The sequence below is a fragment of the Gaeumannomyces tritici genome, assembly GCF_000145635.1.
Source record: "Gaeumannomyces tritici R3-111a-1 unplaced genomic scaffold supercont2.107, whole genome shotgun sequence".
Classification (NCBI taxonomy): domain Eukaryota; kingdom Fungi; phylum Ascomycota; class Sordariomycetes; order Magnaporthales; family Magnaporthaceae; genus Gaeumannomyces; species Gaeumannomyces tritici.
The window spans coordinates 1-9,954 of record NW_008804651.1 but is presented as its reverse complement, the minus strand read 5'-3'; the positions used below and the strand labels follow the sequence as shown (position 1 = coordinate 9,954).

Here is a 9,954-nt window from a genome sequence, read left to right as displayed (position 1 = left end):
TTTTACCTGCATCACATAACATCATCGCATGCATGCTATATTTTACACTGTTCATATTACTTGTATCTACCTCCTTCCGTTCTTCCTCTCCTTTCGCGTCAAAGCATTCGGGTCGGAACAGGTCTTCAGGCGTCTTGTTTCTTGCGGCTATCATTTACAATTGCTTTTTTTTTTTTTGGACAAAAAGGTATACCACATAGGGAGGGTCTGCATCGGCTTGGGGAGTTTAGGGTATCGGGTCTGCTTCCATGAATGAAAAAGGTGCTCTATTACGCTGCAGCAAATGCAACTCGTTCCAGCACTTGAACCGCCATGACTATGAAGGAGAATCCGGCAGCCTCAGCATGGCCGGGGGCAGGTGCAGCGTCTTGAGTATGTCCTGCGACGAAACGCCCGAAAGCGCCAGCTCCCGCGTCGCGAGGTTCTGGTGGATAAAGTTGAAAGGGTTCGTCCACGGCAGCAGCGCCTCGAACATGGGGTCCAGGTCGTGCCGCGTGTGCCGCCGCGCCGTGCGGCCCCACGTCTCCTTGACGCGGGAGCTGACCCGGAAGTGACGCGGGTGGTCCTCGTCGTCCTCGCCCATGCGCGCGTCGGCGGCGCCAAGGGCCATGGCCGCTGCCGTCACTGCCGTCACTAGCTCCTCGTGTATCATGGCGGCGGTAGAGCTAGCCGCTCCCACCGTAGTGGGCGCCGTGGCCGTCGCGGCGCTGTTGCCGCCGCCGGCAACCACCGTCGTCACGCTGCCCGGGGCCGCCGGCGCGTTGGCCGTCGCCTCCATGGGCGCCCAGGCGCTCTGCCATGAGATGGACGTGCCCGTGTCTGTCACCTGATAGCGAAAAACGACGCCGCCGCGCGCGTCAGTGCAGTAGAGCTCCATGACGCGCAGGTTGGGCATGCGACCGGCAGCGCGGCCTGCGGCCTGCAGCAGCTCGTTGACCGCGTCAATGCCGCCGTCGACCGGGGTGGGGTTGAGGAGCGTGGGCGATGTCAGCGTCAGCCACCGCAGGTTAGGCCACGACGGCAGCGCCGACTGGCCCGCCTCGGACTTGGCGTAAAAGGGCTCGAAAAAGTCGACGGCGTCGATCAGCCCCGACACGGCCAGCTCCTCGAGGCCCTGGCTGGGTCGGATGAAGAGCAGGCCCAGTCCCAGGTGCGGAGTGATGTAGTCCATGGGCTCGTCGTCGCCCGCCGTCGCGTCCTGGGGCGGCGCTGCCCCGCTCGCGTCCGCCACGCCCCCAGTGCTGGGAGCCGCATTCGCAGCGCCGCTGGCGCCGCCGACTACTGCTGCTGCTGCTGCCGCCGCCGCCGCCCCAAAGCTCGCCGCGAGGTGCTCTTGAACCGACTGCGAAGGCGTAGGGCCACCGAAAATGGCCGTCAGAATGGAGCCTGGCAGGCTGGCGGGCGGCAGGGGAGGAGACGCGGCCTCGGGGTCAAAGGGAGAATGGACAACCCAGTCAGAGGGCGCACTGTTCTCGGCGCCCGAGTTCCCAGGGCTGCTCTCAGTGCCCTGCGTATCCGGCTCGTCGCTGACCGGGCTGTTGTCGTCCTCCCAGGCGTCTTCGTCTTCGTTGGCCGTCTCCCAGCCGTCCTCGTCGGCACTACCAGCGTCCCAGCCGTCCGGGCCGTCGACTCCGCTGCCATTGGGCGGGTGGCCGGGGTGATGGTGGTAATGGTGATGGTGGTGTCCGTGGTCGTGATCATGATCGTGGTCGTGGTCGTGCTGGTGGCCATCGCCCTCCCACCAGCCGTCGTCCCAACCGTCAAAGTCGAGATACTGGCCGGGGAAGTGGCGGCGGAAGTCCCTGCAATGCTCAAAGATGCTGACACGCTTGACCGTGGGCGGCCAGTGGCGGAGAGCCCTACCAAACGCTGCTCGCCCGAGTTAGCGGGAGGAGGGGGGGGGGGGGGGACTCGTAGAGTGTTGGACTTGTCTAAACGCACCTTCGTCGGCGTCGGCCTGAGAGTCCTCGTTGAGGAAATACCACGGCTCGTACCTCACCTCGCGCAGCCTCGGCAGGCTGTCAAAGATGGTGAGCAGGGCGGCGGGGGCAAAGTAGCGGCGGGTGCGGCGCAGGATGGAGAACTTGGAGATGATATCGACCTCGGGCAGGGGCGAGGGGTAGGCGAAGCTGCGGTTGGCGTCGACCCAGCAGAAGTCGAGCTCGCCGATGGTGTAGTCCTTGTTCTCGACGATGCCCGGGTCGCCGAAGCGGTACCTTGGATCCGACGGCGAGTTGGCGCCCAGCTCGAACTGCAGCTCGGGCCACGTTTGGGAGGATCCTCTGGACCACTGGCCGAGCGTGCTGAAAAGGTCGTAGACGGCCGTGGTGAAGAGGGCATTGTTGGTCTCCTCCTCCTCGCGCGTCGTCTGCTCCGTGTAGCGGCGGCGCTTGCGGGCTAGCTCGACACGCAGCCAGAGGTGGCGCAGCATGCGGCGGCGGCTGCCGCGCATGACGTTGTCGAACTCGGCCAGGTGTTTGGGCTGCAGCTCGAGGGAGGAGAAGACGAAGGGCTCCAGGGTCTCCTGCCACTCGCGGCAGACGGTAACGAATCGGGCCAGGCGAGGCTTGCGACGTCGGTCTCGCGACGGCTGCTTGTCGCCGAGACTGACCAGCGCCTCGAGCACCATCTGGCGCATCTCGCGGGGGAGCGAGTTCCAGGACGCCATGGCTGTGGGCTTGAGGTGTGATGCAGAAAGGTAAGCAAAGAAGTAGTACGTGGTTGGAGCCAAACCTTGACCTTAAAACAGTAGCTGCAGCAGAAGAAGCTGCAGCAGAAAGTAAAAATAAAGTCGAAACTTCCAATCAATTGGGATTGCCGCGGGGCTGGCCAGCCTGGCTGCGCACTGACTGACGTCCCCCACCCACGTGACTCAACTGACAGCTGCAAGTCACTTTATCAAGATGGAGCATTGCAACACATTGCAACCCAATTACAAGGGACAAAACATTGGTATCGAATAGAAACAAAACTCAAAAGCTAACACTCCCTCGCCACACACGGCCCAGGCCCAGGCTGTGAAAACAACCCTAGCATCCCAAACAGCCCCCCAGGACACAGCCCATTGACAGCCGAACCAACCGCCCAGAGCCCGCCCAGCAGCGGCCCAGCCGGCGCCGCCAATCGCTCCTCCTCCTTTTCCACCAGCGCCGCCACCTCGCCATCCGTCGGCCTCACCTCGGCGCACCAGCCCTCGCTATCGCCGCGCACCCCGCGCACCACTCCCAGCAAGTGCTGCGCGACCCCCATCAGGCCCGTCGCATCCGCGTCCGGGAGCGCGGCGCCGTCGACTCTCCGCACCGGTACGACGCTGTCGTCGCCCACCGCAACCGCCTCGGCCAGCAAAGGGAGTGCCAATGCTAGTTCGGCGGCGGGGCAGCGCTCCACGCGGAAGCCGCCCCGCTCGGCCAGGCGCGCGAGTGCGCTCGCAACGGGGTGGGCAGCCGCCGACTCGGCCATGACCAGCGTGTTGTCCGGGCGCAGACCAAGGAGCTCGTGGGCGGGGCGGTCGTCCGAGTAAGGGGCGGCGGCGGCGGCGGCGGCCTCGCAGAGCTGCAGCCTGACGACGCCGTCGCTCTCGGACAGCAAGGCGTCCTGGGGTGCGGCATCGAAGCTGTGCACGGCCGGTTGCAAGTGGACCGAAAGCACCGCGTCCTCGGCCGAGGCGCCGGCGAGGACGGCGCGGATGGACAGCATGCCCTCGGACTCGGCGGGCGGCACGAACTCGGCGTTGGCGGCCACGGCGCGGCGGACGCACTCGGTGAACAGCCCCAGCGGCGGTGGTGGAAGGCCTGTCGAGGCCGCGGCGGACTGGGCCATGCGGGCGGCGTGGAAGTCGGGGCGGAAGACGACGAGCTTGTCACCCCAGGGCGTAACGTGGCGGAGCGCCACCATGGTCTCGCTGCAGTGCTGGCCGGCGGTGGCGGCCGTGTTGCCGCTGCTCACCAGCCTGGGCTCGGCCCACTGGCCCCTGGACGTATCATATCGTGCTTCGATATGGCCGTCGACCTCGACGTGTCGGGTGCTGTTGTGCGAGTCCCAGTCGACCTGGGCCGACGGCGGCGGGGGAAACATGTTGGGAAACATGACGTGGGTTGACTGCCTGCGTCCGTGTTGGGGTATAAGAAATGAAGAAAATATTGCTGCAAGAATGGAATACTGACAAAAAAGAAATCAACAGTAAACACAGGACATATGAAAAATAGGATGGACTAATGATGGAACGAAACAGAAAGGCAAAAGGCAAAAGACAAAAGCAGCAGCACATCCGCTGCCTATGTACTGGCCCCGAATCAGGGGTTCTGTCTGCAACGCCGCCCACGTCGAGGCTGTGGACCGGCCTGAAACAGTAAGCGATGCCGGTGCTGGGGTTGTAGTGGACACAGGCCCGTGACGGCTGTCCACAGGCCCACCTTGGGCTATTTCTGCCCCTGAAGCGGCATTTGGACGCCCAAATATGGAGATTCATGTTGATTTGATCAGGGCAGTGCTCAGTGCTGTCTGCTTATTGGATTCCCGGTGACACGCTCGGTACCTCCCTCGCCATGTAGTATTTCGGTTGATGTCAACCTTGTTTTTATTGAGCTTTCTCTGGAAACCGGTACATGGATAAAAATATTTTTTGCTGGTGTTTAGTCTTGCTGGAATCTACACTGGGGAAATCGCACAGCTTGTCAGAACGAGCCGTGTCGTGGTCGTTGCTTGGATCCTGCGAGTTGGAAAGTCAGCACAGCTTCCGGGGACTATGTACTTACATGGCCTGACACTGCAGTCGCTGCATTTTTCCTATCACAAAATTGTCGGCAAGTTAGCAAGATCTGTCACGCTCCCATTTTTTCACCAAAGGGAAAGGGGGTCTACTCACCGGGGGCGCCACCCCTGGCTTTGCATTGGACGCTTCCTGCTTTGCAATTGTGTCAGTCAACCGGGGCAGAAACGAGGACCTGGACAAAGGAAAGATTAGTAGAACGAAAGGCCTAGAAAATTCTCGGGGCGCTATAGCTATGTCGTTGCTTTGTTAGTTCTTATCGAATGTTAGCGCTATATGTGCCCTATGAAGATTTGTCAGTGTGTAAACAGCTTATCCGGCGAGTAAATGTCGATGTGGGTGATCCTAAACGTATTGTTAGCTGGGACATGATGCGGGAACCTAGAGTGTTAGTTGGGCCGAGTTATCGAGGCTTCTAGACCTAAAGGAAAGAAATCTGTGCAAGTCAGTGCTTTTGGGATACGGGGACGCCCTCGATGGTGTTAGCGAACGAGAAAGGGATGTTAGGTGTTAGTATCAGCTCGGGGCGGGTCGAGCTCGCAAGATGCGTCATGACGAGAGGTTCGCGGGGTTCCTAGAATGTTAGCAGTAAATACGGGGAGGTGTCCTGGAATGTTAGCAGTAAGTACGAAAAGGGTTCCTAAAATGTTAGCTGTAGATACGGGAATGTGTCCTAAATTTCAGCAGTAAACACGGGGATATAAGCAGAAAGGGAGGGAATGGGCCGCACGCCGGGCAGAAGGGATCCTAGAAAGTCTTGTTAGCGAATATCCTCGACCCTACCGCGCTTGTGTCAAGCTTGGCTGTCCGGCTGCTTCGATGCTCGGTCGTGTTCGGCGCCCGGCAGTCGACGGTAGATGGTGTCTCGTTCTCGGGGCACTCCGGATGGTAGATGGTGTCCTAGATTTGTTAGCATTGCCAGCCGTGTAGAATGTCGCCCCTGGATCCCGGCTCGGTTCGGTTAATAGGTGAAAGTGCCCAAGGGTCCGAGGTTCTGCGTTTGTTCGTGTCGTCATCGCCTCGGTTCTTCGTGCTCGCGCATATCTTGGCTTCCTTGTGGGCAGCTTCCCATGCCCGTGGTCGAGACGCTTCGAACCTAGCTATGAATGTGTCAGTAGGTCATGCGTGCCGTTAGTATAAATGCCCTTGCTGTGCTTGTCAGCATCTGTACAGGTAACTCCTTTAGGGATTAGTAGCTAGATATCTAGGTAGAAAACGTTAGCAGCCAGACGAAAAGTATCCCTAGAATCTCGTTTCCCTAAACTCGGTTAGTTTGTCAGTTTCCGGCTATTGCCTGCCAAGTAAAATTCGAAAGGGATGGGGCACTGCTTTTGTTGGTCAGCTTTTCTCGTAGTAAAACATGAGCCGTCCCTGCTTTCAATACTGACATGTTCTCGGGGTTAGTTTAGCCTTGTACCGAAGGGGATGGGATACTCACCGGTTAGTAGAAGCTTGTCGACAACCTGTGAATTTAGGTAGGCGGCGATGGGGTTTGGATTTGAGTCATCTAAAACCTGTGACTTGGTGGCCTGTGGCCGTCAGTATATCTGCGAGGAGGGAAGGAGGGGAGGTGTAAGAGGATAAAGGAAGGGCTGGGAGATGCGGGTTCTAATGCAACGGCCAAGATTAGGCGTGTAGAAGGAAGGAAAAGAAATAGGCAGATGCATGAGGCTTTGTAGTGATGGGGTGGGATGTATCTACATGTGTTAGTAAAAGAGGAGGTGTTAGTGACGTGGAGGAGTGGAGAGTAGTAAGTGGAGGGTGCTGGATGTGGGCTTGGGGGATAGGAAAATTGAGGCACAAGTATTGAGGTAAAGAACAATGGCTCGGGGGATGGAAGAAAGAAAGGGTGGTGCAATAAGGGCTGGTGGGTGTGTCCTAGGGCCTTTGTGGTGGGGTGAATCTATGAGGAAGCTGTCTGTGGTTAGAGGTAAGGGATAGGCGGCCGGTTGGTATCTTGTCTGTGGCGCTGGAGCAGGTATCGGTCCCTGGAAGAAAAGAGCTGTCAGTGGCAGTTTACCGGAGGGCGGGGAGGGGAAAGGCAGGGGGAAGGATGGGAGAAGGGGAGATGTTGATAAGTTCGCATGTTTGATGTTGGCCGGATCCAGAGCGGGAAGAAGGTTGAGAAGTGTGGATGGGATGGTTCCAGAAAGTTGGTTGCACACCATCACCGACATTAGTGTCTATATACAAATCTTTCCATCGGCGGCGGCCAGTAAGTCGAGTGCTGGTCCAGTCCCCCTTACTCTGGTGATGCATTTCGAGATTTCGAGCCTTACGGGCAACGGGTCGCGGGGATGCAGAAGCTTGGTGGTGGAGTGCCGGCACTCCACCGTGAATGCTGAATGCCCAGTAATCGATCCACTGGAGCAAACAGTCATGTCGAAGCCCAGGATTCCGGAAAAGCAGCAACATTCACCTTCAATCACCTATGCCTGCTGACTGGACGTCCAGCAGAGCCGCTGCGGGGAGATGGATGGACACCTAAAACGGCTCATAGTAAGACGTAAATAGGTGTGCATTGCTGCGCATCAAATGCCACGAGACCCGCCTGGTCGCTTTTGGTGCAGCCCTACGCAGCAGCGGCCAGACCCCACATGCCATGCAGTAAGCACAGCACTGTCACAGCACTGTCGACTGCGTGCATTCTCTATTCTCTCCATCCTGCAAGGCCGCTGCTATCTAAGCTTGGTGTGCATTTTACGAGTGCGCGGGAGACATCTGTCAATCTTGTCGTCAATCACAGCAGCCACGCTGCCTGGATAGGATTAAACGAAAAGTTACATAGATGGCGACAAGCACATATGCTCTCCATCAGGCCTGTCTTCCACCTCATCCAGAGATGGGCCCACGGCTGGTCGTTTTAAACCCAAAAACCAACATGGGGAGTTGCCCGCCCTATTAACGCCTTTAATGCCCCGTGACAGTGGATATAAAAGAAATGTAAATGTACAAGAAGAAGAAGGAATAGCTAGCAAATAAGCAAGAGCGAGAACCAGAGACCTATACCAGCGTCCAAAGGGCGCCCGCCACCAGCGGAAGCCACCCGAGGGTGCCGTACGCCGACCAGGCCAGCACGCTGCCACCCTGGGCGCCTGATGTCGCCGTCAAGTTGGTGGTCTTGGCGGGGGTGGCGTAGATGTCGGTGAAGCTGATGTCGCTGCTGTTGAAGCAGTTGCTCTCGTTGACCTTGCCCAGGCGCGGGTCGTCGGTTTCCACAAAGGTGATGTCGACACACTGCAAAAGAGGAAAAGGGTCAGTCAGCGGGCGCGCAACGGCAGCGCAGGGACAAGGAAAGACGCACCGAGTACAGAGCAGCACCGTGCAGGGCCAGCTCGACCACCTGGATGGTGGCGCTGTCGCCAGCCTTGACGTTGACGTTCTTGGGCAGCGGAACCTGGGGCAGGCAGATGGTGCCCGGGTAGGGGTTCTTGGACGGGCCGACGATGCCAAAGGGCGGGGCCATGGCGAGCGACATGTTGAGCGGCCCGCCGTCGGGGGCTTCGTTGCCGATGCCGAGGTTGACGTAGATGGTGGCCGAGTCGTGGCCCTGGAACCAGCCGGGCTGCAGCGCGACGGCACCGCCCTTGACGGACCAGTAAGTCCTGTTCTGCGTGAGGCGCGTGCCGCCGCACGGGTACATCCACTGCATTCCATAGGGGAAGGTCTCGTTGGTGATGAGGTTGTTGCCACGCCAGCCGGGGTAGGTGATGACGATGTGCGCCGCCGTGAGCGCCGCGCTGGCGAGGAAGATGAGTGTTGACGACAGCATGGTGGGTGGTTGTTTGTGGGCGCCTCTTGGTGTTCTGTCCTAGTGATAGTAAGGTGATGGGGCAGTGCAGTGCAGTACTGTGCTGTATGCCGGGATGGATGGCGACGGGGCTCCTTTATTACGGTCCTACGAACATCACAAAAGCAGAAGAGGGAGGGGCGTTGGGAACGATGGACGGCGGGCGCAACATTATCTATGTTGGCCACGGGAGCGGAGGCCCCCCCCCCTGTCCCCCTGTCGGCCGGCTCCCGTCGCTGTGGCTCACGGCCATGCAGTCATCAGAGAAGCAGGGCCGAAGAAAAAGAAAAAAAAAAGGCAGGATGCGACCTTTGGTGCGCGGCCAGGCGCCCTCGATATTGGCTGACCTCCACCCTTTCGCCCTCGCGCGCACGACGAGGCCAGTAGGGTGGGCGTGACGGGGGGCCACAGGGTGCCACGGCGTGCGTGCCGGACTCGCGGGCCCCTGTCGACGCTTGCAGGCACAGCCAATGGCAGGCCGCGACGCAGCCGCCCAACCCACGGCACCAGGCGCCGAGCTGCCACTACTGGTCCTGTCCGAATGCCCCGCCGGCCAATGGCTGATGGTGTTCTGGCCAGCCCCCTGTCGTCTTTCCGGGGAGGGTGACAGTGCTGCGTCCTCGCCGCCGTGGGATTCAGCCAAAGACGCGCATGCCGTCGACCCATCTGGGTCTGCTCGTCACCTTCGCTCGAGCCACAGCGGGCGGCAAGGATCTGCTGCTCGGCCGAGTTGCCGGAGACATGGCAGCATGGCAAGGCGGGACACTCTGATGGGTGATGGGTGATGGGTTTGGGGTGATGGGGGAGGTGGGAGGTGGGCACAATGGGATTGCTTCTCACACCAAACAGACGGGACAGACAGAACAGACAGGAAAAAGAGCGGGGAGGATAAGCGCCCGCCCATCTGTCATCCGCCCCACCCACACAGCCAATTAGCACCGTCTAGCCTGGGGGCTATTTTGAGCCATCGGTCTTCGGCCGTCAGCTTTTTCAGCGGTCGATCTCTACAGTGGGAAAGCACGACCGCGCCGTTGCAACGCTTGGAGGTGGTTGCACTGGCATCTTCTTTGGGCACAATTTAGCGAATTAATATCTACTCGCCCGTCGGCAGTCAACGACGCTTCCTTCCATGGTCGCTTTTCAATCCTTCGGAGTTCTTTGCCACTGGTGCTCTTCTGCCTTTTACGGTTGGTACTGTTTGACGTTAACTGCGTCGTCAGCCGGCCAGCACACAATGCATCGTCTGGCAGCCATTGGAGCAAAAGTCGTCCTCCTCATCGTCTCAGTCGTCTGACTGCCATCGCTCTAACCCGCCACTCAATCAACCAACAGCCTCGGCGCCCCTGACCACCTGCCACGACTGCACATTCTGCCGTCACCTGTTCCCCCCCCCCCC

The 9,954-nt window shown here is 59.5% G+C and overlaps 5 protein-coding genes across 5 annotated transcripts; 2 read left to right on the top strand and 3 right to left on the bottom strand.

Annotated features, from left to right (window-relative positions):
• Positions 1-61: 61 nt before the first annotated feature.
• GGTG_14032 (hypothetical protein) lies at positions 62-2,786 on the bottom strand. Its single transcript, XM_009231958.1, has 2 exons — positions 1,942-2,786; positions 62-1,869 (listed from the first exon to the last, which is right to left on the bottom strand). Exons 1-2 carry the CDS (start codon positions 2,666-2,668, stop codon positions 317-319), a joined length of 2,280 nt encoding a protein of 759 aa, XP_009230222.1. The 5' UTR covers positions 2,669-2,786; the 3' UTR covers positions 62-316.
• Positions 2,787-2,979: 193 nt separating this feature from the next.
• On the bottom strand, positions 2,980-4,086 carry GGTG_14031 (hypothetical protein; the record flags this gene model as incomplete). Its single annotated transcript, XM_009231957.1, has 2 exons — positions 2,980-3,015; positions 3,082-4,086. 2 exons carry the CDS (start codon positions 4,084-4,086, stop codon positions 2,980-2,982), a joined length of 1,041 nt encoding a protein of 346 aa, XP_009230221.1.
• A 2,503-nt stretch (positions 4,087-6,589) lies between these two features.
• On the top strand, positions 6,590-7,282 carry GGTG_14030 (hypothetical protein; the record flags this gene model as incomplete). Its single annotated transcript, XM_009231956.1, has 3 exons — positions 6,590-6,639; positions 6,877-6,983; positions 7,269-7,282. The coding sequence occupies 3 exons, from the start codon at positions 6,590-6,592 to the stop codon at positions 7,280-7,282; spliced, it is 171 nt and encodes a 56-aa protein (XP_009230220.1).
• A 77-nt stretch (positions 7,283-7,359) lies between these two features.
• GGTG_14029 (hypothetical protein) lies at positions 7,360-8,739 on the bottom strand. Its single transcript, XM_009231955.1, has 2 exons — positions 8,073-8,739; positions 7,360-8,005 (listed from the first exon to the last, which is right to left on the bottom strand). Exons 1-2 carry the CDS (start codon positions 8,538-8,540, stop codon positions 7,772-7,774), a joined length of 702 nt encoding a protein of 233 aa, XP_009230219.1. The 5' UTR covers positions 8,541-8,739; the 3' UTR covers positions 7,360-7,771.
• A 130-nt stretch (positions 8,740-8,869) lies between these two features.
• GGTG_14028 (hypothetical protein) lies at positions 8,870-9,953 on the top strand. Its single transcript, XM_009231954.1, has one exon. The coding sequence runs from the start codon at positions 9,029-9,031 to the stop codon at positions 9,341-9,343; it is 315 nt and encodes a 104-aa protein (XP_009230218.1). The 5' UTR covers positions 8,870-9,028; the 3' UTR covers positions 9,344-9,953.
• Position 9,954: the final 1 nt, after the last annotated feature.

Excerpts from the sequence above, each read along its gene's own strand:
- GGTG_14032 (XM_009231958.1), bottom strand. The coding sequence starts at position 2,668 with ATGGCGTCCTGGAACTCGCTCCCCCGCGAGATGCGCCAGATGGTGCTC. Across the intron at positions 1,870-1,941 it reads TCAGGCCGACGCCGACGAAG|CGTTTGGTAGGGCTCTCCGC; the intron begins GTGCGTTTAGAC and ends TCGGGCGAGCAG.
- GGTG_14029 (XM_009231955.1), bottom strand. The coding sequence starts at position 8,540 with ATGCTGTCGTCAACACTCATCTTCCTCGCCAGCGCGGCGCTCACGGCG. Across the intron at positions 8,006-8,072 it reads ACGGTGCTGCTCTGTACTCG|TGTGTCGACATCACCTTTGT; the intron begins GTGCGTCTTTCC and ends CCTCTTTTGCAG.
- GGTG_14028 (XM_009231954.1), top strand. The coding sequence starts at position 9,029 with ATGGCAGGCCGCGACGCAGCCGCCCAACCCACGGCACCAGGCGCCGAG.